Raw genomic sequence first — 27568 nt, 5'->3', positions numbered from 1 at the left:
CCTCCCCCGTGGGAACTGCGCCTCCCACCACGCCTGCGCCCCGTCGCCCAGCCCTTGTCCCCCCCGCCGGGGGTCGCATCCCACCGCCCGATCCGGGTCGGCACAGGCGGCGGCGCGTTGCTCGGCGCCCGCGGGGGAGCCTCCGTGCCGAGGGGCGGGGGCGCTGCCGCGGGAGGGGGGCGGAGGGGGGCGGGAACGGCGCGCGGGGAGGGGAAGGGGGTTCTCGCGCGATCGGGCGAGGTTTCCGGTGTTGTGACTGAAACCCGTCAATATGGCGGCGATCGGCCGCGGCCGCTCTCTGAAGAACCTCCGAATACGAGGTAAGCCGGCTCGCCGCCCTCGCTCTCCTCACCCGGTGCGGGTCACCGATCGCGGCGCTCGGCTTTGCTCCGGGCCTGGGGATGGGGTGGGGTGAGGTTGGATGGGGAAGACGAGCGGGGCGTCGGGCGCCGCCGGCCTGCGATGGATCCTAACTGGGGTTGTGTGTCTTGTCTCGCACAGGGCGGAATGACAGCGGCGAGGAGAACGTCCCGCTCGATCTGACCCGAGGTAACGCGGGCCGCCGCGGCCGCCGGGGAGGCGCGGGCAGCCGGGCGGGCGGGCGGGCGGGCAGGCGAGCCGTGCGGGGCAGCGAGGGGCCGAGCCCGCGCCCATCCCCCTGCCCCGCGCCCGGGTTGCTCGGGGGGCTGAGCCCGCTCCGGGGCCTCGGGCGGCTGCGGGAGCGCGGGATGGACCTCGGAGCAGCCAGGGAGGGATCCGGAGCTCCCGGGCCGGCTCGGTCGCCCGCGGGCGCGTGTGTGTCCCCCCCACTCCCCGAATCCCGGGGGCGGCCTTGGACGGGGTGGGTGGGGGAGCAAGGTAGAGGTTGTTATTTAGGTTGCTGGAGGATGTTTGTGGGAAGAGCGACCACATCCTGCCCTCCCCGTCCCCCACCCCCACCCCCCGAGCAGATGCTGGACCCTGCCGGCTTCTTGCTCACTGCGGGACTGCTGTTCCCTGCCCGTGGGATCCTCTTTGGGTGGGGTGGGGGGGGTCCCCGCAGCTTTTTGAGAGCCCGTGATGACTGCTAAGTGTCTGGTTCACGCCGCAGCTCCCTGCTGCTCGCTTCCCGTCTCCCGGGCCCGCTGGGGCTGTAGTTGGCTGGAGACCGGCCGCCCCCTCACTCCGCCGCCGCTTCATTGTGTACCTTGTGGCTGCAGTGGAGGAGAGCTGGGTTTGTTTACACCTTTCCCAGCAGGGCGAGCCCCGCGTGTGTTTTGTTTTTAAGAACCGCACCCGGCGAACGATCGGTATTTTCTTGCTTCGGTCACCCGCCCTCGGGCTGGTGTTTCATCTCCCAGTATCTCGCCGAAGCATCAGTCCGTTCTCTGCCAGATTTCTTTTCTCTTCCTCCTTAAACAGGAGTTGGGTCTACAGATTCCGAACGGTCCGACTCCACAGCGCTGGAGTGGAGTGTAACTTAACTAGTTCTGCTGTTATGGAATCACTTTTTGAGATTCGTGAAACACCTTAGGACGTTAAAACAAAACAAGAACAGTCGTAAACATTCTATATACGACATGAATTTGGTTCCCCCACCCACCCTGTATGTAGTGACCGTCGTATAAAGTATTTGGTGGATGTGGGGCTTGGGGGACCCGTCTCTGTATTGACTGCGTAATTCAGTTTTGTTTCGGTTTTTGTATTGTAAGAATCCTTCTGTGTAGACTGAAAGACTAGTTTTGATTTAGTTTCATGAACACGTGTTTGTTGTTTAGCATTTGGTTCTGATAGTTTAGGAAGTTGTTTTGAGTAAAAGAGCCCTTTCAAAGGGAACCTCTTTAAAGATCCAGCACAGTGGTGCGTAAGTCCTAGCGATGGCGACTACATCAGTGATCTGGAACACTCTTATCATTAACCAGCTTTCAGAAACACTAGAAAAAAGGTCAAGCTTTAGATTTTTTTTTTTTCAAATTTGTAAACTTAATATATACCTGAAAAATGTATACAAAGTAGGTTTTCCAGACAGCGGTTCTGAGTATCATAATACAGACCTGAGACTTTGCATCGTGCTTTTCTAACCAAGTAGTTCGTCAGTGATTTAATTGGTAAGGGAGCAATTGTGTGAAGAGACCTCTTGGTTAACTAGAGCCTAGTACCTACAGTTTTCCCCTGTTCAGCTGTGGGATTTTTATTTTTGTGGTGGCTGTCAGAATTTGGGATGGTAGAAAAGCTTACATACAAGTTTATATGAAACTTGCCTCACTTCAGTATGAACTCGGGAAGACAAATCTGGGGTAACGATCGAAAATCATCAGTTCTCTGAGACTTGACGTGAACGGCCATGTGATAGAGCAGCTGTTTCTAGGGTTACGTAAAATGCTTAGAAAATGTTATTTTTGCTTGCCCTGATAAAACGTACCAGTGTTGCAAATAAGTATTCACAGCCAGTTGACCTGATTGCAAAAGCAATACACAACAGAGAGAGGTTACACGAGAACTGTAGGCCTCAATCATAAGGAAGCTTAGCAGGAAAAAGTTAGGAGTTAGATTCATATATAGGGAGACAGTTGATTAGAGAAAGTGTTACTTGAACAAACATTTCATTGTTTGAAGGCATGTGGATCACACATGAAGAAAGTCCACGAGGAATTGAACTTTAGTAATGATTTGAGAACCACGAGGCAGATGGGTTGCAGCTGCTTGTAGATTAGATTCCAGTACGGAAAAATGTAAAGTTTGAGCCACCAGATTTTTGTTTCACATCATGCTGAGGCAGTGTGCAGAGTGTTTGGTGCAGTCTGCTGTGTAGGTGGACAGCCGTGGTCATAGTGATTTGTAAGCGACATCCATGCATATCAGAGCACTGACTGTCAAGTCAGATAGCTGTGCATTGTACTCTCAGGGACAGGGACAGCAGGAGTTGGGGGACGTGGGACAAGTTATTTGACCGTGCTTACATTCTGCTTTCTCCAACTGGAAAAAACAAAAAACCCCAAAACCGTTCAAGTGTTAGTGAAAGGTAAAGGAAGGTAGTTCTTAGTTACTCAGTGTGAAGTATGTCTTACCATTTGTAAGCAATATTTAGTGTAAGCTGCTTGCCTACATTGGGAATTGGGAGTCTTTAAATCATAAGTTAAGAAGGATGTCGGTGGTTGTGTGTGCATGTACGTGTCCAGGTGCAGAGGCACGTGTGTGCATGTGTGTGTACAGGTGTAGAGGCACGTGTGTGTACAGGTGCAGAGGCACATGTGTGCATGTGTGTGTCCAAGTGCAGAGGCACATGTGTGCATGTGTGTGTACAGGTGCAGAGGCACGTGTGTGTGCAGGTGCAGAGGCACATGTGTGCATGTGTGTGTGCAGGTGCAGAGGCACATGTGTGCATGTGTGTGTGCAGGTGCAGAGGCACATGTGTGCATGTGTGTGTGCAGGTGCAGAGGCACATGTGTGCATGTGTGTGTCCAGGTGCAGAGGCACATGTGTGCATGTGTGTGTCCAAGTGCAGAGGCACATGTGTGCATGTGTGTGTGCAGGTGCAGAGGCACATGTGTGCATGTGTGTGTGCAGGTGCAGAGGCACATGTGTGCATGTGTGTGTGCAGGTGCAGAGACATGTGTGCATGTGTGTGTGCAGGTGCAGAGGCACATGTGTGCATGTGTGTGTGCAGGTGCAGAGGCACATGTGTGCATGTGTGTGTGCAGGTACAGAGGCACATGTGTGCATGTGTGTGTCCAGGTGCAGAGGCACATGTGTGCATGTACGTGTGCAGGTGCAGAGGCGCATGTGTGTATAGAAGCCCGAGGACCACCTAGGTGCCAGTAGCTCCTAAGTGGCCTGGATCTTGTCAGTTAGGCTCGACTGGCTGGCCCAGGAACTAGGGTCTGCTTGTTGCCCTTAGCTCCTCGGTGCTGGGAACAAAAACACCTAGCTCTTTTACTTGGGCTCTGGGTTTTGAACTCAGGGCCTCTTACTTTTGGCAAGCACTTCTCTGACTGAGTGATTTCCCCAAGCCCCAAATCATCGACTGTTACACATATGTATTCAATGAATTAGAGTTTGTTTTGGAGATTGTCTACTTTATCAGGTATATCTGAAACGGAGTATTTAGTGATAACATGGTTTTGCTAGTATCAGCACTTAGGAGGTTGACACAGAGCTGGGAATTGGAGGCCAGCCTGGGCTCGGGGAGACCTGTCTCAAAGATTACCAGCTAAGTTTAACCCAAAGTATAGTTTGTTGTATGTCCTTAGGGTGAGATGTGAGATTACAGTTTGTGAGCCCTAGAATTGTTTTCTCTAACACAGAAAGCTTTTAGTTTGGTGATTGACTTGTGTTCTGATTCTCCTGAGGCCCAGGAGGGCTCGGGGCCTTTGGTTTTGGTATTGGTGTTTTTACTGTGGCTCATACAGAATGCCTGTATTAGAAATTGTTGACGGATTAATTTTGACCTAGGAGCCTATTTAGTAATCTTAGAGTTAATTTGTTAGTAATTCCTGCTTTCAGTTTTGTTCAGAAGCCTACTCTACTTAATTTGTGAAAGTCCCCAGTTTGCGTCTGACACCATTAAATACTCCCTGTATTTCATACCAAAATGTATTTTTTTTAAAGAAAGTCTAAATACCCAAATACTTCTTTAGCTACTTCCATAGCAAGCATGGACCTTTTTCTTTTTCCTTTTTTTTTTTTTTTTTTTTCTTAAATAGTGCATCCCCTTCTGGTCCTGTTTACTCAGACTTGAAAGACACAGTAATCTCTCAGGGTAAGCCCCTGTTAGTATAGTTTTTGAAGTGTCTTCCTAGAAAACGGACACTTCTGCAATAGACATTTATTGGAATGCAGTCTGTTGGATTAGATTGTTGCTGGTTCACTTGCTGTTCAGTATTTAGAAAGGCAGGATGGTTATCTGAAATAGTGTGAATTTGAACATTTTTTTTCCTAATTTCCCTTAGTTGGGAGGGTACTCATTTTTTTAATTGCTCACTTCAGTTAAACCAAACAAACACTGACAGAAACCTCTTATGTATCAGAAACGGAATTAAATGCTGAAGGAGCAGGAACAGGAAAGATGTCGTTCCTCTTAAAGAGTTTATTGGTGCTGAATAAAGAAGAGATTTGGTGTGAAATAATAAGCACTCAGACTGTTCGAGGGACAGAGCTGGCGTCGCAGCAGCCAGACGAGAGTGTGATCAGTCATGGCGCATTGGTGATCAGAGAAGCCTCGAAAGGGCTCGATGTCCATAAAAGCTGTGGCTTCGTGGAAGGAGCTGTGGGCTGCCTGCCGAATCCAGCCCACGGTGGAAAGGGAAAGTCTGTGGATGGAAAAGCTGTGTCGAGTCATCGGAGAAGTGATGAAGGATTAGACGGGGGTTAGCTACAGAAGTGGAGTCAGATCTTTTCCAGTGAGTGAGGAAATCAGCGGGTTTGCTTTCTCCTACTGAAAAGCAACTTTTAACTTTTGGTAACTTTTCTGTCTGTCTCCCATTTTGAAGGCAGTCTTGTTGTGTGTTCCTAGCTGGGTTGGCTCTGACTATATGGCCCAGGTCGGAGTAATCCTCTTGCTTAAGCATGTGCTAGCACACCCAGCTTCTTTCTTTTCTTTATTAAGAGGTCTGAATTCTGGATTCCTAATGAAGTCAGACCTGACTTCTCTTGCTAGTCAGGTGTAAAGCAGCTCCTGTCCAGGAGCGACTCCACACCTGAGGGACTTCCTTCAAGTCTTTGTACAGCTCTCCCTTACTTTAGTTTCTTCCTTCCTGTTGGCTCCCTTTCCACTTGATTAGCAAATATTTGCTGTATCCTTATGGATGGGTTACTAGAGTGGGCATAGGTCAAGACAGAGTAGAAAGAGATAAAGATTAGAAAAAATACTTCTCTGAAGACTTCAGGCAGCTGAGTTTATTCCACAGCTGCCTTCTCTCCCTGGGCTCTCTCCGTGTAGTGAAAACGCTGTCTTAATTGATGTGAGCAGCCTCTCCTGAAACTCACTGCCATTTGAAGTTTTACATTCTGCTTTTGCTATGATGCCAAGCACTCAGTTATCTCAGTTTTCATCAACTGTTGGCTATACTTACTCCAATTCAAAGAAGAAAAGCTTTGACATTCTAAAGCATTGAGACCTAGAGAGATGTCGTTCAGTGTTATAGGGCCAGTGAATGCCATGTATCTAATAATCATGTTAAAGTTAGAGTGTGTCACTCGGCACCTGAAGGCTTATCTGCTTTCTGCTTTCTAGGTACTGTCAGTATCTTCTGTTGTGCAAACTCCAGACCTGCTCTTCATTTGCTTAGTTCTCTTGATAAACTACTCATGTGGCCTCTGTAATATCTAGTTGGTAGTCTGTTCCCATCATTGTTGGTGTTCCTTCAAGTTCTCATTATCCCTGTGGAGTAATAAAAAAGACTTGATCTCTGTTTTTACCTGTTTTTCATTCCTGCTCTACTGCTACTAGGAGCATTTTCTTGTAAATCCAGATTTGATCTTGCCATCATGTAGTCACTTGAAAATAAACAGCAGCGAAACAAGGCTTGCTTTTGCTTACAGTATAAAGTCCGATTCCTTAGCTTGGCATCCAAGGCCTTTTATAAGCTATTTATGCATTTTCTTTTGTGCTACTACAGCTGTAGCAATCAAAATGTATTTGCCTGTTGGCATAGCTCTTGTTTGTAGTGCACTCCTTCATACACAGAGCACCGTTTGCTGGAGATTAGGGTCAGTTTTCTGGTCTAAAGCACTGACTCTCCCTCCATTCCTGTTGCGAGTAATTGTTTGAATCAGAGAAAAATGGTTTCTGAAGTGTGACATGCCATTTTATGTTTACTTACTGTAGTTGTTTCCTTTACCTAGGAATGTATTCTCAGTAGTCTTTATTTTTTTAAAAAATGGTAATTCTTTAAGGCTAAGGGGTACAGCTGAAGGTCTTTGCTCATGCTAACCAAGAAGTCTATTACTGAGTTTGCTCCCAACCCCTGAAGCAGTGAAGGAAAGGATGGAGAAAGAAATGAACAACAGAGTAGTATATTATTAAAGAGACTGGAACCAAAGTGATAGTGCTGTAAGATAGAGAAGACAGTTAGGACTTCAGTGTGTGGTTTTGAATTTCGTGTGATTGATAACACCAACCATATGGAAAAAGTACTACGAAATAGAGTGAATGTTTAATAGTTGTTATTCCGAATTTATGATTTGCGTATTTTTTGTATAGGTTGTTACGAGCGTGCGAGAGATTTGTGTGTGTGTTGGGAGTGACTGTAGGACCTTACCCGTGCTAAACATGTTCACTGCTGAATTATGTCCTCAGCTCCTCCGTGGACAGTCAAAGATCTGATCATTCCAAGATCAGAGAGAAGACTGCACATTGTGGATAGGATCCTTCAACAGATGAAAGTGGTGAAGGTTCTAATCTGAGATTGTTCAGTTGGAGGGGCTGGAAGCTGTAGAGTGGAAGGTGGGGTCCGTGGAAGAACTTAGGTCTACTCTTAGCGTGAGAGTGACTCTGGCGGGTGTTTCCCCTGTGGGCTTCAGCTGCCTTCCCTCTAGGATGCATAATGCTTACTGCACACAGCACTTTGACCTTCCGTCTCTGTGATTCTCAGATAATCACCACTGGCTGTTGAAAGGTTAAATAAAGAGAGAAAGCATTCGGAACCTTGTTACGTTCATGGTGAGGACTATTGAGAAGTATTTCTTAAATACTATGTATGTATAAATAGTATGTGTTGGAGAGACAGTGTTTCATAGCACTTTAAATGTAAGTTACAGTCAAGCGATCTGTCTGTTGAGACTTCTACCTTGGTCTCCTGCTCCAGAAAATAGGGCCCTGAAAAGCACAGTGGGCCAGCAAAAGTGCTTTGCCTGCCCGTTCCTCTGTCACTCTCTAGTCAGTCTGCTCTGCCCTGCGCTTAGAAGGCTGGCGCTGGGAGTGTGATAGTGTGGAGTCCTGACACTTACTCTGTGTGTCGTGATAGTGTGGAGTCTGCGTCGCTTGGTCAGGTTGCATGTTGTTCTTTTTCCCTTCAGTAGGTTTTTTGTTTGTTGACTTTTTTTTTTTTTGTATTTTTATTTTCTAAGCAAATGCTATCAGAGTAGCGGGGGAACAGGTTAAAATGTTTAGTAAATAATCGATGTATGAGTGATTGGGAGGAAACTGCTAAACTTTTTGGATCATCCATTGTTTTGATATCATTGTTCTTTTTGTCAGTGTGACCATGTTAAACAAAATTGCTCCCTGTACAGTGAATGGCGTATAGAATTATGCAGATGCCAAAATAAATGGGAAATAATTATGCATACCAGCTAAAAATAATTCATATGTTCAAGTAATGTAGATGACAAAGAATCCAAACATGAGTGCATTCTTCATCCACCAGTTCCACCAGTTCCAGTCTAGACTCATGCACTATTGCTGTGTACCTAGTAAATGAGCTTTATATAAAATAACATTGAGAATATGTTAATGCCTTAAACAAAGCCAGGTAAATATAATAGCAAATATGTTAAAAAGACTTTCAAACCCAATAAACTTGGATTTTAAAGACTTAGCATAAATAAGTTCCAGATTTTACTCCTGTATACTAAAGAATTTGGATGTATAGTGTTTTTTCTTGATGTTAGCACATGCCACCATAGCAGGCCTGAGACAGTTTTAAAAATCAAAACCTAAATTTGAGAACAAATATCTTACTAACAAGTCATTTATTGTTTAAGATAGTATTGGGAGGAAGTTGGTGGCAAGTGAAATGTTGAAAGACGAATTATATTTTAGGTTTGGGTTTGTTTGACCTTTGATAGGCAGTGATGCTGGACTGGATTTTGAGATTTGAATCATACTGTGAAATACTTGCACACTTGTGTTGATGAATCTGTAATTGCTCACATTTTAAGCTTAGTCATAAATGATTTTTCTCCTATTACTGTGTAGGGCATATGACCTTCCTCTTCATTAATACATTCTTGACAGAGGGTACTGTGCAAGTTCAAGGGGTTCTCTCAGTTTAGAAAACTTAATTCTGATAGATGCCCCCTGGAAACACGAGACTAAAGTGGGGTGGCTGATACTTTTGTTATTTTCTACAGTGAAGTGACTATTTTCTGATCTCAGAACTTAAGCATATGACCTACTGATGAGATCTTAAGTAATTTGAAGTGAACATCCTGAAGGCTGTCGAGAGGGCTCAGTGATGGACAGGACCTGACCTATTGACAAGCCCAACGGCACAGGAAGCCTGGAGAGGACTGACCCCAGCAGTCTGTCCTTTGTCTCCACACGGCGTGCTTGCTGTAGCACACATGATATAGCATGTGCATGTACTCAACATAAGTAAATCCCCAACATAAGTAAATGTTGTTTTATTTCCTTTTTCTTTTTTCGAGACAGGGTTTCTCTGTGTAGCCCTGGCTGTCCTGGAACTCACTCTGTAGACTGGCCTCCAACTCAGAAATCTGTCTGCCTCCGCCTCCCGAGTGCTGGGATTAAAGTCGTGCGCCACCATGCCCAGCTCAACATAAGTAAATGAATACTAGACACGTAAAAAACCTCTGTCTTGAAAACTCAGTGTTTCATTAGTCCCGAGCTCCTGGTTAGCTCTGTGAAATGGTGAAATGGCTGCTGTAGCAGGGTAGCAGAACCAGTCTTGGATTGTCACTTGCAGAGATGTTAGTGGTGTTGCTTGGAATTCAGTGCAATTTCATGTGCTTCTCATAATGAAGAAAGAGTGAAGAGGCACAGGAGCTGGAAACACAGGAGGTTGCCAAGCCACTTAGTTACTTAAAAGGAGCAGTTTGCCAGAGAAAAGGCTATTTAACTGCTTTAAATGTGGGCATGTATGTATTTTTCAGCAGTTACATAGGTCTAGAAAATCACATCTTGAAATAGTAGTGCTAATTATTTCCCAACTTGGTTCATCCCTGGTGTATTAAAACTTTTAATTGCCCTGGTTTTTTTTTTTTTCCACTCATAATCCTCTAATGTACTCTTTAACATTGTATAATCCCCACCTGCCTCCTGCTAGTGGGGGGGGGGGATGAGGAAAAAAAAGTGAATGGAGAGAAACTTAAGTTGAGGAAACATTTTGGTGATGTGAGCTCCAACATTGTACTGTGTTTCTGTGTGTGGCCAAGGGACAATGGAATAGTGTGGTCCTTAGTATTCTATGTGTGTGTTGTAAGAGGTATGATTTTGTTTAATCACATTTGTCTCCTGTGTTACTGACTGAATCAGTAATTACTGTCTGAATATTAGAACTGTTTGATACTCTGTTAGAATGGCCTGTGGTTTTATTACTAGACTGGTGGTATTTTAAAATGACACAGGCTGGCACAAAGGAAGTCAGGTGCATGCTTAAGTTTCAGTTATTATATGGAATTCCTGTGTACAGTTTTAGTTATTGCTGACGAATTAAATTTAAGCTCATGTTAGCTTTGAAATGGAGGTCACTGAGGTCACTGTATATACTTCCTCCCTCCTTTGTCCTTTTCCTTTATTTAATAGGAGAATTTAGAGTTAGCTGTTAATTAGGTTTCAGCCTTGTTCTTTCCCTGACAAAAGGAGAAAAATTACTTGAAAAAGGGAAAAGCTTTTGGATTTTCAGAAGAAAACAAAAAGATGTTAAGAGCCTGGGTTTAAAACAGTGACAGTTGATTCTGTTATTGTTTCTTTTCCTACTTTCATTTTTTTAAAAATCCTGTTTTCGTATTAGAAAACGCCACACAGAAAAGGTCTAATTGCCTTTTATTATTTTGAGATAGGAGCTGACCACAAACTTAGACTTCCAAACCCAGCTTTCTATTGTGAACAATACATACATTGCCATGAAATGTGTATTTGGGGTATTGGCATATGCCTGGGTTGGGGGAAGGTATGTTTTATATATGAACTTAATGTTTATTTAGTTTTTATCATATTGGAACTTGAATCCAGGGCCTTATTCATAGTTGGCAGTCAACTACTGAGGTACATGCCCGATCTGCTTTTCTAAAGCATGCATATGCTAATGACAATAGACACATGTTCATACGTACTGTAGTCACAGTTTTCTCACGTATACATTTCTTATATAATGCCATCTAGTTGTAATATGTAGGTTAGAGGCTAGAACCATGATGAACTGATGAGAGGAAACTTATATCAGAAAAGTGAGACAGAAAAGGAATTGCGGAACAAGGAGGACGGAGAGGGGGTCCAGTGGTAAGGAGTGCTGGCTGCTCTTGTGAAGGACCCCAGGCTCAGTCCCCCTCTTCCCCCAACAGCTCACTGCTGTCTATAGCTGGAGTTCTAGAGGATGTGACGCTCTTTTCTTGCCTGTGCAGGCACCAGGCACATACACAGTGCATGTACATACATGTAGGCAAAACATTCATACATATAAAAAAGCAAATCTTTAAAAGGATGAAACTTTAACCCATGAGTTCATGAATTCATGAATAAATATGAAGGTCTTACTAATCTTTCTAGGTATCTACCTAGGTGGTCATTTCAGTTGTGGCTACACACACACACACACACACACACACACACACATTACAGACTTTGTGAATAATTGACAGTCAGTGTATGAGAGAAACATTCACAAAAAAGCCATGCAACTATAAAGAGCTCTGATGACACAAGGACACTGAGTATATGAACAACACTAGAAAAACAGAGGTTGTTTAAAAAAATTGGTAGATTTCCCAGAGGTTCCCCCTTCCCACAAGCAGTGAAAGCTGTCAAATCCTGTAGACTCTCAGTTGAAGGAAAGGACTTGTCAACATGATGGAGCTGGGAGATCACTGGGGAAAGGAAAGCTTAGAGGATGCTGAACAGGCCGTCCTATGGCTGGAGAGGAGAACAATTCAGACTTGTAAACAGTCCACAGGCAGAGCTGATTCCTTCTTGACCTTTGCTGTGTCCTCTACCTCATTCCTGCCTGCTTGGAAGGTCACTGTCTTATTTTCTTGTCACAGGGCATAACTGGCTAAAAGGTCATATGGGCATTGAGAGAGAAATGATATTCAAGCACTTTTATTGTTTCTTATGACAGACCAAATGAGTTTAACTCTTTACTGTCTTTCCAAAATTAATACCAGGTGCAGTAGAAGATAGATGCTAACACTGACAGAGCATAGATTTGGAGCACTTAGGAGTATAGTTCAGCTTTCCTCCTCATTTTCTCCTTAACTGTTCCATCATTAGGAATCTCACTTCATAATAAAGACAGTTTATTTCCAGCGCTATGAAGCACCTGCTGCTCCTGTGATTTCCTGCATGTTGCCTCATTTCTTTGGTCACTCTACACTACTGCTTAAGTTTTTCCAACTTTCACTTTGGTGAGTTTATAGAACTGGGCTTTCAATGTTATTATATGCAAAGTAAGACAATAATTACAAAGAATGAAGGGGGCCTGATGCTGTGGTGGTTTGAATAAGATTGGCCCTAATAGGCTCACACATTGAGTGCTTAGTCAGCAGGAAGTGATGCTGTTTGAACGGATTAGGAGGATTAGGAGGTGTGGCTTTGTTGGAGAAAGTGTGTCATTGGGAATAGCCGCTGAGGTTTCAAAAGCCCATGTTGGGTACAGTCTGTCTGCTGTCACCCCCAAACCCCCAGCCCGCCTGGGGAGGTGATAATGGACTAAACCTCTGAAACTATAAGCAAGTTCTCAATTAAATTAAACAATTATGGTCATGGTGTCTCTTCTCAGCATTAAAACAGAAACTCAGATGTCGAGAACACATGAACTGTAGTAAATACACTTGTTGATGGTATTTATTTTGAGTATGTCTCTGCCTGTATTTGTTTGTCTATCTCTCTCTGTGTCACTTTCTCTCTCTCTCCCGTTTTTTTTTATTTTTAATATTTTTATTACATATTTTCCTCAATTACATTTCCAATGCTATCCCAAAAGTCCCCCATAGCGCCCCCCACTTCCCTACCCACCCATTCCCATTCTTTTGGCCCTGGCATTCCCCTATATTGGGGCATATAAAGTTTGCATGTCCAATGGGCCTCTCTTTCCATTGATGGCCGACTAGGCCATCTTTCGATACATATGCAGCTAGAGACAAGAGCTCCAGGGTTCTGGTTAGTACATCATGTTGTTCCAACAATAGGGTTGCAGATCCCTTTAGCTCCTTGGGTACTTTCTCTAGCTTCTCCATTGGGAGCCCTGTGATACATCCAATAGCTGACTGTGGACATCCACTCCTGTGTTTGCTAGGCCCCGGCATCGTCTCACAAGAGACAGCTATATTTGGGTCCTTTCAGCAAAATCTTGCTAGTGTATGCAATGGTGTCAGCGTTTAGAAGCTGATTATGGGACGGATCCCTGGATACAGCAGTCTCTAAATGGTCCATCCTTTCATCACAGCTACAAACTTTGTCTCTGTAACTCCTTCCCTGGGTGTTTTGTTCCCAATTCTAAGAGGGTGCACAGTGTCCACAAAGTTTCTCTATATAGCCATGACTCTTTTGGAACTCTCTCTGTAGACCAGGCTGGTCTTGAACTTAGAGATCTGCCTGCCTCTGCCTACTGTGGTAGAATTAAAGACATGCAACATCATGCGAACTGAAGAGTCCCAAATATTTATGCTTGCACTTCTCTGATGGTTGGAAACACTAACTTTGAAAGCTCCTTGCTGTTTGTGAGTCTGTAGTACATTGAACAAGTGTTAATGTAGTATACATTATTAGCCCCCCAAAGGGCAGTTGCTTTTAGAGATGAATTTTGAATGATAGTTGCTGTTAAGAATGACACAGTGGTACTATTTGTTCTGGGGTGTAGCTGGCACATTCACCACAGCTGCTGTCAGTGACTTCTTAGAGCTTATTGTCCAATGTAATCAGAACCGTACAGTATCACACCTTATCCTAAGTATATACAACAAACTACTTTTGCTTAAACTTAGTTGGCTATGTGTGTGTGTGTGTATATATATATTTTTTTTAAATTTTTGGAGACAGATCTCACGTAGCCCAGACTGGCCTCCAATTCCCAGTCCTGACACTACCTCCTAAGTGCTGGTATTAGCGGCATGGACCACCGTGCTCAGCTGGTGATCTCTTTTTATATTGTTGGTCTTCTTCTCCTTACCTTCCCTCCTTTCCTTTCTTTCTGTCTTCTGATCTCTCCTTTTTCCCTCTTTTTTTTTTCCTTTCATTTCTTTTTGTCTTGCTGAGATTGAACCTAAGATATCACTTAAGGTAGGGCAGTGTTCTACCACTGGACTATAATACATCTTTTTCATAGCCCTTGCCATTGGTGATGTTAAAGTATATATTTATCGTTTGTCTTCCTGCTGTAAATGTTGTGAGCACGCGTATTTTGCTTTGCTCATTATTGTATTGATGACTGGAACAGCTCTCTCTGTCTGGCATGCTGTATATGCCTAACAAATATTTATTTAAAGTGACTATCAGGTTTATGTTTTAGTCTGACAGCTTCAGAGCAATTTTGTATTGCTTACAATATCTTAACCATGAAGCAAGTACACTAAACTTAATGGTTTAAAATTCCAAATTCTCTTATTCTAAAAAAACCTTCCTATTTCTCACCTGTGTTAAGAGAAGTGCTTTAATTGGGCCAAATCAGATACCCTAGAGCCATCCTAACCTTGTTTCTTGTCCCTGTTCCACAAATCCAATTTTGAGTGGGATGATGGTACAGTTTCTATTTCTGAAATACACAGAAGCTCTGGTGTTGCCTGCCTGCTGTTGTAGCTTTACTCAGGCCTTGTTCTTCTTGGCTGATTGGAATGCTCTATGTCCACTCCTTCAGAAGGTCTCTCTTTCCCTCGTCTGTTCTCTCTTCTGTAGGCAGCACATTGTCTGAGAAGTTAGCAGTTACTTCCCAAATAGGGTTGAATTCTTGCTTTGGGATTTCATAGTATATGTTACCTTATAGCTAATTATAGTCAATCAAAATTAGCAAGTATTTATTGACATTTTACTATATACTGGATACTGACCTTTTGCTGTGCTGGATTCAGTGATGACAGAATGAGTCCCTGTTCTAGAGGGACATAGACTGTCAGTATGGGAACATGGAATTTTAGGCAGTGTTAAATGGAATTTGGTATGTGAAAGAATGTTGACTCATGGCTAGAGGAAGGGGGATTCAGAGAAATGCTCTCTAGGGTGTAGTATTTAGGAGACACTGTAAATGGTAGGATGGGAATCTTTCAAATAGCAGAAATGACTAGTCCATGTGCCCAGAGATAGGGAAGAACCAACATGGCTGGTGTGTAGTCACTGAGAGGAGATCAGAGGAGAGAGGCAGCCAGGTATGAGCTTGGATAAAAGGATACTCTGAGGCAGTCATGTGATCTGACTTAAAAAGATCATTGTTTGGAGAGATGCACTTGTCCTTGGAACAGACTCTGGATAACACATATCACGGAACCAGTACCAAGTGAGTGAATTAATTCTTTCCCTTTAGTCACAAGACAGGTAAGATTTTTCAGTTTTAATCACTTGAGACTTACATATTGCTTCTCACAGAAACAAACCAAAATGGACTTGGCGGAGCGATGGCTGCATTAGTGATGTATGGACCTGTAAACCCTCATGGTTTAATATGTTTACTTATCAAGGAATACCTGAGACACCATTCATTTCAGTGCATTTTCTGTTGTAGGTAGGAGTGCTACATTCATTTATTCACTCATTCATTTATACAGGGAGCTACTGTGAGTAGGTATGAGCACGCTGCAGCCAGCTTCTGGTTGAGATTATAAGATAGTGCTGACCATACTCTTAAGGAGGATTCACTTAGTTGTATATCATTTTTTATAAAAGTGATTTTGAAAGGCTAGCGTTAGTTAGGGTTAGACTGACAAAGCAGGGGGTGTGGCGAGCATTGGCTGGCTCTTTCTCTTCCCCTCAGCTCTGCACACACACGTGATCCCTGTGCTGTGCTGTGCTGTGCTGTGCTGTGCTGTGCTGTGCTGTGCTGTGCTGCTGGGTGCTTTCATTTAGATGTCAGTAGCCTTGGGAATATGGCAAAGCAGGCCATGTAGAAGTCAGTGAGATTAGTACTTTTATTCTCAGAACTTTTTTTTATTTTGAATAAAACCCCAGGGTAATTTTTCTTGCTTCTGGAAGTCCTGTTTGCACAGACCTCGGGCCTGTCCTGCACCCACCGTGACTGCTGCTCTTGGGATACAGCTCTTTTCGGGAGCCCTAGGGGGATGCCTCCTAACACAGAGTTTGAGGGAAATCCTTGTCTTTTGTTTTACAGCTTTTATTTATGTACCTTTGTGGTAAAGTTCCAGCTCTATAGTGGGTAATATTAATTATATGGGATCATGGTCACTTTACAACCTTGGAAACCCCAGATTTCTGGAAATTATTATTTTTTTTTCCTCTGCCAATAACCTGATAAAACCCTACCTGGCTTAAACTCATTCGTTTTTAGCCTGACTGGAATTTTATTATTAATGTTGATCTTCTGTAGCGTATCTAGTAACATGTTTTACCTAAAACAGAAAATTATAATTTATAATTAAGCAAGGCTGTCCCTAATACTATTTTGGGATACTCTAATAATTCACAATAAATAATACTATTTTGGGATACTCTAATAATTCACAATCATGTAGACATGTTAACAGTGCTTCTAGGTACTCTTCTATTGCTGTGATAAAATACCAAGACCAAAGCAACTCAGAAGGAAGGGTTTGTTTGGAGTTTATGGTCAGAGGGATCAGGGTCTGTCACCATCATGGGCAGGAAGCATGCATGGCAGCAAGTAGGCCAGCATGGGTGCTGGAATAGCGCTGGGAGCTCACATCTTCATTCACAGACAGGAAGCAGAGAGAGCCAACTGGGAATTGACGTGCCTTTTGTGATGTCAAAGCCTGCCCACAGCAAAGACACGTCCTCAGCAAAGGCCTGTCTCCTGTGACTGTTCTGTAAGGCCACCAACTAGGATTCAAATGCTTAAGATTGTGGGAGCCATCTTATTTAAACTACCACACAGAATATCGTGTTCTAACACTTTTATTCTTGGAAAATATATGTAGAAATGGACCATAGTGATTTTGTTTACAATAGCCCAAAGCTTTTGGGTGGTCAGAAGTTTGGATTTTTTTAATGCTATGAAGTTGTTAGGAATGTCCAAGTGAAATGTAGGAAAGAAAGACAGTCATTTTAAAATAAGTGAATCAACTTCCATTTACACCATACATATGCATAATTTTCTTTAACCTGACTCAAGACTGTCATGAAAAGGCTTAACATTTTTCCTTTTGGGGCTTGAGATTAGCCAATACATTTTTTTGTGTGTGTGTGATGATTTTGAGCATGACATGTTTTTGATGTTATTAATGATTATACCTAACCAAAAGATAATCTGCTGAATACTAAATAGGAAAATATCTGCAAGGCCTTGGTCAAAACTTAGAATATGAAGGCAAGACATAATTATGATAAAGGCTGACTTAACTATGTTAAAACATATGTAATAAGGTGTGTCAGTGATATTTACAAACCACATGCATAGATATAAGTAGACTCTGGAGTCTTAATTTCCATTATTCATATCTCATAAGGAAAGGAATTTTGAGAAGCTGTTTTTCATTTTAAGATGAATTATTTTGATCATAGAGGTTTTATTAAAGTTGACAGGTCCTGCAACTTAAATACCTGTTTCTGTAATTGAAGATAACAGTTTAGAGTTAAAGTTTCAAGTTTAAAAAGTTTAAAGTTCTCCCTCCGCGTTAGAAAATTGACGGAGATGGTGGAGAGAGAACTCTGAAGGCAGAGGGTAGGACTGAGGCTGTGTTAGAGACTAATGGCTGTGAGGAGGGAAGACAGGCCTGAGAGGAACACTGGGAAACGCAGAGAACTCAGAGAGCTCCAGGAAAGTTGCATGCCATCCTGTGATCAGGACAGGAAAGCCGTGGTCTTAAAGGCTAAAGGGGACAGCGGGCAGGCAGCCTGTGAGCTGGGTGGATGTTGAACTCTCCGTTCTTCAGCAGACAGCAGAGAGGAAGTCGTGAGCTTTAGGAGCAGAGATGGAAAGAACCCGTCCACTTGTGTCTGAAGAGTGCAGCAAAGAGCAATGTCTCAAAAACAGAAAAGGAAAAGGTTTTAAAGATTTCAGAAGTCAGAGACAGAAGATATGTGACAAAATAATTAGAAGTGTAAGAATGAACTTAGAAATTAGAATATATGGAGCCGGGCGTGGTGGCGCCCACCTTTAATCCCAGCACTCAGGAGGCAGAGGCAGGCGGATTTCCGAGTTCGAGGCCAGTCTGGTCTACAAAGAGAATTCCAGGACAGCCAAGGCTATACAGAGAAACCCTGTCTTGAAAAACCAATATATATATATTGTATGGTACTATTTCCTAGGTTTCAAACCACACTCATCTGAGTATACTGCAGAGCTGAGATGTCTTTGTGCCTCTGGCCTGTTACTAGTTTCTGAGTGTGGTGTGCCTCCCTACATTCATAGATGACACTTGTTAGACTCGGGCTGAGCTGCAGCCTCGTTTATAGAGAAAACCAAACGGGAAAGTACGTGTAAATATGCACGGTGTGCACACAGCTCCTGAGCAGTTGTAGGGGATTTGAAATTAATTTCACTAGGTGTAGAGTTAATCTCATTATTGGGGTATCTAACACAGTTAATTGTTTTTGCACTTAGACACAGATGTTCTATTCTTTCATGGGGTTCATTTAAATAGTGAGTTATTTTAAAGGCAAACAATTTTTCTCTTATAATAAAGGGCTCCTAATTAGAGGACTGTGGATGCCTAATTACCTTGCAATTATCATTGTAAGATATGTTAGGTTGACATAGAAATGATAGCAGGACATGCAGTATTGTAATCATTAAGCAAAATTGTAGGTTTTTTCATATTTTCTCAAGAAAAAATATCATGAAAATTATTGTTAAGAACATTTCTTTGAATGACAGAAATTTCTGTAGCCTGAAAATTGGCCTTTGTAAAATTTTTAGTACATACTTGTGCACAAAGTAAAAGTGCTTTGTGTGTTTTGTTCTAAAACTGGGTCTCATGTAGCCCAAGATGGTTGGAACTTCCTGTGTCCAAGGTTGAGTTTTTAACACCTGCACCTTCATCTCCCAAGTACTGGGATTACAGGCATGTGCCACCATACCTGGGGCAATTAATTTTTTTTCTGGGCATTTATTTGCTACTCATGTGTACTATATTCCCCAATATTATGACAAGAAAGAGGCAAAATTTAAGGAAGGACTTGATTTCTTTTTCATCCATTCAGTAGCTCTTTCTACCTAGTTCTTAGGTAACTTTTAACTTGAGAGGCTGAGGTAAAGAAGAATTTGATGTGGGTGTGCATACATGCATGCACGCACGCACACGAACACACCCACATCAAGTGTGTGACTCACAAGGTAAACATTAGGTGTCTTCCCCTCTTAGTTTTTTGAGACATGGCCTTTAATCTCTTCTCCTAGGCTCGCTGGTCAGTGAGCTCCAGCTCCATCTCCTTCCTGCCCTCAAGCTCTGGCATTACAGACATGCTGCTGTCACACCTGGCTTTCATGTCTGTGGGTACCACACTTACACTGCAGGTACTAGTTCACCATCTTCAGGCCCAGGAGTCAGGTGTTCTGATGGCAGATAATAGGTAAAAAGTTAGAGTCTTTTTTTGTTCTTTTCGTATTCCTAGGAATTGCTGCTATTTTTAAAAATTACATTTGACAAATTTGAGCAAAGCCCATTATGTTTTAATTACATTAAATATGTTTGTTCTTATTTAAAGATGTGGAACTTTTTCAGTTCAATAAAGTGTAGTTAAATATGGGGGAAATTTTATTTTATATATTTTTTTGGCTCTTCATTTAGAAAGTTGATGAACTTTGAGGTAGCATTACTTTCATTTGTTCCTTTGTACACACACACACACACACACACACACGCACTCTACAGCTGTCATTATAGCTAGTCATAAAATTAATTCGAAGTTCCTATTGTAAATTCATATTTTATCATTCACAGTGCTGACCTGGAATCCTGTCCTGTTCTTTTCTTTTCCTTTCCTTTCTTTTTCTCTTTCTTTTTTTATTGTTATATAAATGCCAAATTTTACAAAGTCAGCCTAAAGTAGCATATTCCTGTGTTCTGTAAATGGAGACTAGTAGTCTCTAACATCTGAAACTCTAACAAAGCATTTTTTATTTTTGTTTTTAAACACTTGCTTATCATCAGCGGTTAGATCTGTGAATCTTTATACATTGTCCCTCCTACCTCTGGCACCAGTAGCAAGTCCAGGAAACAGCTTGATGGATTTTAAATTTTAATGAATTTATTTATAGTAATATATACAGTTATTCATTGAAATTTTGAGTGGCTAGTGATACTAACCTATTATATTTTTAGGTGTTTGTTTTTATTTCCTTGTTTGCATTTTGAGATGAGGTGGTGTTTGTTTGTTTTGGCCAAGCTGTTTGTTTTTAGACACTTTCTTTGTTTGTAACTCAAGCAGGCCTTGAACCCACTATGTGGCTTAGACTGGCTTCTGAATGGCGGGTGATCAGGCAGACCTCCCAAATACTGGGAGGCACTTTCTTACTTAGGTCTCTAACACTGTGTTACTGTCATCCTTTGTAAACTACTTCCCACATCCCTGCACTGGCTAGCTTCTCAGGGCTACCGGAGAAGTAAACCATGCAGTACTTAGTGAAATTAAACCTCCACTGTCACGAGTACTTTTATCGCAACAACCTAGTTTTATTAAAAAAAAAAAATTTCTTCCTATTTCTACTGCCCTTTCTTTCTTCCTTCCATGTGTCCTTCCTTCAGCCATTCCTTTCCTGACTCTTAGCTTTCCCCTCTTTCAGCAGGGGACCTGTAAGCCCAGGCATTTCTCTTTCCTGTGGCAGTGCTGCCTTAGCCTAATGAGGAGTGCTGTGCAGTGACCATCCATGCTCATCTCTGCTGTAATACAGAAAATAATTCCTGAAAATCAGTATATGGTCGAGACTGTTGGTCCCTGTAGTTGTAAATAAGATGTTAATGTTCTTGTGAGACTTGAAAGTCTTTGGGTAAATGCTCACCTGATTTTTTACTCTCATTTTTATTGTTTAAAAAGAATAAAAAACAGTATATACAGATAATGCTCCAGTGCACACAGGAACTCATCCAGAATATTGAGTTTAGGTAAAAAGAACGTTGAGAAATTAAAGACAAGCTAAACTGTAGGATAGAAGATTAAAAACGGAATCTTGAAAGTATTCTCGAAGCTGCTAAATGTAGTCAATAATATATTAATAACAGCACCATGTTCCCTTATCTTATTTGTACCATTAAATTCACATTAGTTTATTATAATTTACTTTTCTAACACATATATTTCTTTAAGGGTTTGTTTGAAATTTTATTATATAATAACTATTTTAGGTAGATTTATTACTATAATTACTGTATTATCCCTTGTCTGTTAAATAATGATTTCAAGACATTCATACTAAATAGAAAACATCATAATTTTCTAATATTCATATAGCATTGTGATTTTACTATTTCTGTATGGGCTGTGTAATCACTATACAGTTCTGAAAGATAATTGTACTTTAAATATGATAAAATCTTAGATCATGAAAGTGATGCATCAAAGTACTCTATAATAAAATCTATTAATTTAAACACACACATATGAAACATTTGCTTGAGCTAACCACGTAATTTTCATGATTGATTCATAAAAACCTATTGCTAAGCACATAACTTTTAATTGTAGTTAGTATTTATTGAGTAGTCGTTACTGTTTTCACTGTAGATAGAAAAGTGGATCCCTATGAAGTTACGTGATTAACAGACTACGTGGTTGGGGAGTATGTAATCTGGAGTTGATTACAGTTAAGTTTAATCCCAAAGCTCACTTAAAATAAGATTGTTATATATTTATTGACAGATAAGATATAAGCATAGTTAATTGCTACAAGTTATAATGGAGTGTAAAACATGTAAAATTAAAGGTTTACTCATCAACAAACATTTACAGTTGTCTGTTCTGTATGTGACTACGTGGAGAACTGAGCAAATAAGTGAATGTGTAAATAAGAAATGAGTGACTGTTTTGTTTAGGTTTCTCCTAGTGGTTTTGTGCATGTTTTCATAGGGAAGGAGAGTGTGTGTGTGTGTGTGTGTGTGTGTGTGTGTGTGTTTCAGAACCAATGATAAACTGAATTATTTGGGTTTTTTTTGTTTTTAGTTATCCTTGTTTTTGTTGTTTTGTTAGTTTAATTCAGTTATCCTTCCTTTTGAAGTATAGATTGAGCTTTCCTAATCTGGAAATTTGAAATGGAAATTACATCTGACCTCATGTGACAGGTTCCAGTCAGAGCACAGGTAGTGGCATATGATTATCTCTATACTATGTGAATAAGGGGTGTATGACATAAGTGAGTGTCTTGATTACATTTAGAGCTCACCTCCCAAAGAGACTTCATCTTACTATGCAAATGTTCTAGAACCTGGAGACATACGAAATCCAGGCCACTTGATGTCCCAGGTACTTCAGATGAGGATATTCAATCTGGGATATAGTTATATAATAGAGAGAACTTCATGCCACCATTAACACAGAGCAGAATGCACCTGTCTTAGTTGGTGTGACAAAACACCATGACCAAACATAACTTGAGGAAGAAAGTGTTTATTTCAGTTTATATATCCCTATTACACTTGGACATCAAGCAAGTCTGGGCAGGAACCTGGAGTCAGATGCTGATGCAGAGGCTATAGAGGAGTGCTGCTTACTGGCTTGCTCCTCAGGGCTTGCTCAGCCTGCTCTCTTATAAACAAGGACCACCTGCCTAGGGGTAGCCCATCCATTCACAGTGAGCTGGGCCCTCCTGTGTCAATCATCAACCAAGAAAATACTCCAACAGGGCATTTTCTCAATTGAAGTTCCTGTTCTCAGATGACTCCAGATGCTGTCAAACAGCCAGCACTTACATCCTTAAATTTGACAGGTTTATGCATCACTGCTTTAGATAAACATTTCTATCCTTCCCACCTGTTCTCTGTTGCTTACTTCATCTTCCAGCAGGCACTAATTCCTCCCACCATTGCATGACTTTAATCTGTGTTTTAACTACATGTAAGTGGAACAACACAGTGTGCACTTAGCCTGCTGGCTTCTAGTAAGGTTCTGAGACTGGTCTGTAGTATCTATCCTAGGGGTCGTATTTTGTTAATCAGTATTTCAGTGTCTGACTAGACTACAACTTAGTAGACCTGGGTCGTAGTTAAGTAGTACTAGTAGCTTTCTAGCAGGGATATAATTTTTTATGCTCTCCCAGCAGCGTGTAAGGGCCCTAATGCCCCCTTCTTCTCCAGCATTTGGTGGTGCCAGACTTTTTTATTTTCCCCTTCTTGTAAGTGATTTTAGTTTTGTTTCCTAAGGTTTTGTTTCGTCTCAGTGCTTGGCCAAATGCATGTGGCTCCTGCCCACACCGAGAACAGATCTTTCTAGTGAGTCTGCTCAACCTCACGTGCCAGTCCGTGGATATAGATTGTATATGGGTATGATGCATACCTTCACATTTGAACAGTCAAGCTTTGCTGCTCCTCTGGGTCTTTAATCTAGTCAAATTGGCAATTAAAAATGATTACCATGGCAACTGTTAGAATGTTTTTGTATCCTTTTATTATTCCGATTTTTCTTTTTTAACAAAAGTTACTTTTGTATTCAGATACTCTACCAAACAAACATCAACATAAATAATATAATTTATGGTGACAAAAATATGTGATACTGTGGCAGAAGTGTTTTCTGTGTGTGTGTGTGTACTGTGATTACTATATAGTACAGTAAAATATATGGCACATATTTATTATATTTAGTTACTTGAAACTACTGTTTCGCTTTTTAAAATTTAATGAAATTGAAGATACTTCATATCAAAACCTATGGGACACAATGAAAGCAGTGGTAAGAGGAAAACTCATAGCTGAGTGCCTCCAAAGAGAAACTGGAGAGAGCACACACTGGCAGCTTGACAGCACACCTGAGAGCTCTAGAACAGAAAGAAGCAAATACACCCAAGAGGAGTAGACGGCAGGAAATAATCAAACTCAGGGCTCAAGTTAAACAAATAGAAACAAACAGAACTATACAAAGAATCAACAAAACCGGGAGCTGGTTCTTTGAAAAAATCAACAAGATAGATAAACTCTTAGCCAGACTAACCAGAGGGCACAGAGACAGTATTCAAATTAATAAAATCAGAAATGAAATGGGAGAGACACAACAACAAAATACACCTTAAAATAATTATTCTGTCTGTTGGATATTAATAGTTGAAAATATTAAATTCATGTTCTACAAACATCATGGAAATATTATTGATAATTTTCTCACTGTGCTTGAAATTAGCATTTTCATAATGTTTAACTTCAAAGAGCTTTTTGCTATTTTGAAATTTTAAAAATATACTTACTGATAAAATAATTTCTCTCCTAGAAACACTGATAATCTTTTTTTAAGTAAACTTACAGTTAAACAATGTACACAGATATATAATGCATTTTAAATACTCATTCTCACTATGTCAGGTGGTATCATATAAGGGCTTTTGAATATATATGTACATATATATGTATATATATATGTATTGGTTTTTACGAGACAGGGTTGAATATATTTCTTAATGATTCATTTTTAATATTTTATGCTCTTTTACTATGCTAAATTCCCAAAGAATATTTTGTATGTTTTGAAAAATTTAGTATTCAACATTATGGATGGTATTAAATGTTCATTAATGATATTAATGATATTTTTAGGGTATGAAAGGATATGAATATAGAAGTTGAGCAAATTTTTATATATCATTTAATTCTCAAAATACTCATATTACTAATATGTTTGTATAAAATGCATTTAAATAATAAAAATTTAAGAAGCTATCCTTTCCCTTTTTTACTTATAAAAAATGATGTGGAAGAGCAGGGTGTGGTAGGGAATGTTTATAGTCCCAGTGCTGGAAGCTGAGATTGGAGGGTTGCTCATTTGAGGCTAATTTGGGGCTATATATACTCTGTTTGAAAAATGCAAGCAAGACAGAAGCAGAGGGATTACCTCGAGTTCAAGGGCATCCACGACTGCCTTGTAAGACTCTGTTTCAAAACACAAAACAGTCATGGGCATGCCATTAATGTTGTTCTCTTCACTGCCATGGACTGTGCATTCTTTTTAAGTCATTTATTTCCTCTGACTTTCTCTCCCAGTGTGTCCTAGGCAGGCTTTGAATTCTCAGTTCTTTTGATACACCTCTGGGATTACAGGTGTAGACCATCAAGACAGCAGGCAGAAACCACCACCTTTACCCCAAGTCATGTTGAGATAGAGTCCAGTGAATGAAATGTTTGTGTCCATCCCCAATTTGTCTTCTGAAATCCTAGTCCCTGGCATGCCGCTGTTAGGAGACTGAACTCTGGGAAGATACTTACCATGTGAGGATGGCCTCTCATGAGCAGATAGTGAGAGCATCTTTTGTCTTGGTCCTTTCTCCACCATGTGAGGAAATAATGAGAAATTAAAGGGAAGAGGACTTCACTCCTTCACTTGTGCTTCACCAAACTTACTCTGGCCTTAAAGAACTATGAGAATAAATTTCTGTTCATAAGATACCTAGTCATTGTTTCTGTTTCTTAGCAGCCTAGACTAAAATACAAAACTGTTTCTATTCATACATGCTTTCTTCAGTTTCTTAGTATAACAGCAGTCAAGTGTATACAAGAGACTTTTATGATCTACAAAGTCTAAGATACTTTGACTTTTATCTGAGACTTCTACAGAAAAAAATTGCCAAACCCCAGTTTAACAGGGAAAGAAGAAATAAGCAATTTCTCATTTCATTACTCAGGGGAACCTTGACCCAATGTAAACTGAGAGTTCCCTGATTGCAACATTGTAGCACATGAGTATTCGTATCTCAGTGTCTGAAAAGGGCTTCTTACTGTTTTGAGTTGTCCTGGGAAGTGACATGCAGTTTGAGGAGCTGTGTTTTCAACAACTATTTACAAAGAAACAACTGTCACCTAGTTTGAGGCTCTTGTTGAAGGCTGCTGTGCTGCCTTCCGTTTGGTGCCTGAGACAGGGCCTGAGGAGAATGAGCACTCAACTCAGGTGATTCTCACTGAGTGAATGAACTCAGAGACGATTGCACTCTTCACCACAGACTGTGCTTTTTAAATGGCAACAGTTTCAGCCCTGAAAGTTTGTGATGGCTCTCGGAGGCAATTCTGCTGAGTCTTAACTGTGAGGATGCAGAGAGGAGTAATGTCACTTGAGGAATTTTTTGGTTCCGGGGTTTTTAATGGACTTTTCTCTTTGACTCTTGAAAATGCATAGGTTCTGAATTACGTTATCCTAAAGGGTTGTTTAGAAATGTTGTGAACTTCCCATACAGTACTAAATCATTAACGTGTTTTCCTTCCTCATTGTTGTCTAGATACAACACAGCAACAGAACAGTATTACAAAGGACCAGCTAAGACCTTCATCAGGCCTTTATAATTTTTTTTAAGGACTTGCTCTTTCTTATTGCTAGGCAGATCTTTAAGTCATTAATGTAGACCTTGTTAACCCACTTAAAACTACAGTGAATTTCATTTATACCGAATTTGTAATTTACGAAAGATGAAGATAGAAATGGAGGAGATGCTGTGAAGTAGCAGGTGCCAGCTTCACAGCAGAGGGAATTAGCAGGGTCTGGTGCTGTGCTTCCCCGGGTACCAGCACTGTCATGGCCTTCACCCTTGTGGTGGATTAGGTAGAAGAGAAGCTAAATGCAGATCAGGACAGTTTCATCTGGTAAGGAAAACAGTAATTACAGCTAATAGTTGTTCCTTTTTAAAGTATTGAAGTTACAATGTCTCTTAAATTATTACCAGAGTTATTATAGAATTTTAAAGATTCTGCTTTTGTTTTATTTAAAACAAGATGTTGAAAATAATTGCTTGAGAAATGTTACATTGTTTTTGAGGGCTTGATAAACTGCTGCAGAGGCCTGGCTGGCTCTTGGCCTGCTCTTTCTTGTAAAGTGAGGGAGCTGTGATAGGTTTTTCTACTTTTAGACTTTGAGTGGAGTTTTATCACTGTGTATGCATTGGGTGTGCCTGTGCAGTGCAGCACATGGAGACCACAAGACAGGGTCGTGAGGTTCATTTTCTCCCACATTGACTCCCTAGGCCTGTATGAGTTACCAGCTGACCCATCTTGCCTGCCTCTTTCAGGGCTGCTGAGCAGTTTAATTAGGATATGCCTTTGTATAGATAGTTTTTTCGTGTTTCCTTTGCTTGGAGTCTTGAATTTATTGCCTTGCTGTTGTTATTACATTGATAATGCCCACTTGATGGATGTCACATAGTGCTTTTAACCTTCCCTATAATTGCTTCCATCCATTGCTCCTTGGCCCCTCAGCACTGCTGCGGTGACTGTTGCTCTGCGGAATGAATGCACCACAGGCTCCTTGGCCAGATCTTCAGATCTTGAGAGTCCTTTTCCTGAGCAGTGCCCAACTTCTCTAGTAGCCCATGGTCTCTTTTGTCCTCTGAGCTTTGTGTCTTCAACTCAGTTTGCCTAGATTTTCCCTCCCCACTTAACACATGAAGATCAG

General features: G+C 41.3%; 1 protein-coding gene across 2 annotated transcripts in view; it reads left to right on the top strand.

Annotated features, from left to right (window-relative positions):
• Nucleotides 1–244: 244 nt before the first annotated feature.
• The window catches only part of Rictor (RPTOR independent companion of MTOR complex 2), an 89367-nt gene continuing 62043 nt past the window's right edge, over nucleotides 245–27568 (top strand). For both annotated transcript variants that reach the window (XM_021183027.3, XM_021183026.3), the window contains exons 1-2: nucleotides 245–320; nucleotides 502–549. In XM_021183027.3, coding sequence (XP_021038686.2) covers nucleotides 272–320; nucleotides 502–549 — 97 coding nt within the window. In that variant the 5' untranslated portion in view covers nucleotides 245–271. The remainder of the gene's footprint in view (nucleotides 321–501; nucleotides 550–27568) is intronic.

Source organism: Mus caroli, unplaced genomic scaffold, assembly GCF_978045245.1.
Source record: "Mus caroli unplaced genomic scaffold, Mus_caroli_1 scaffold_16, whole genome shotgun sequence".
NCBI lineage: Eukaryota > Metazoa > Chordata > Mammalia > Rodentia > Muridae > Mus > Mus caroli.
The sequence above is the reverse complement of the archived record's forward strand: the minus strand, read 5'-3'. Positions and strand labels throughout refer to the sequence as shown.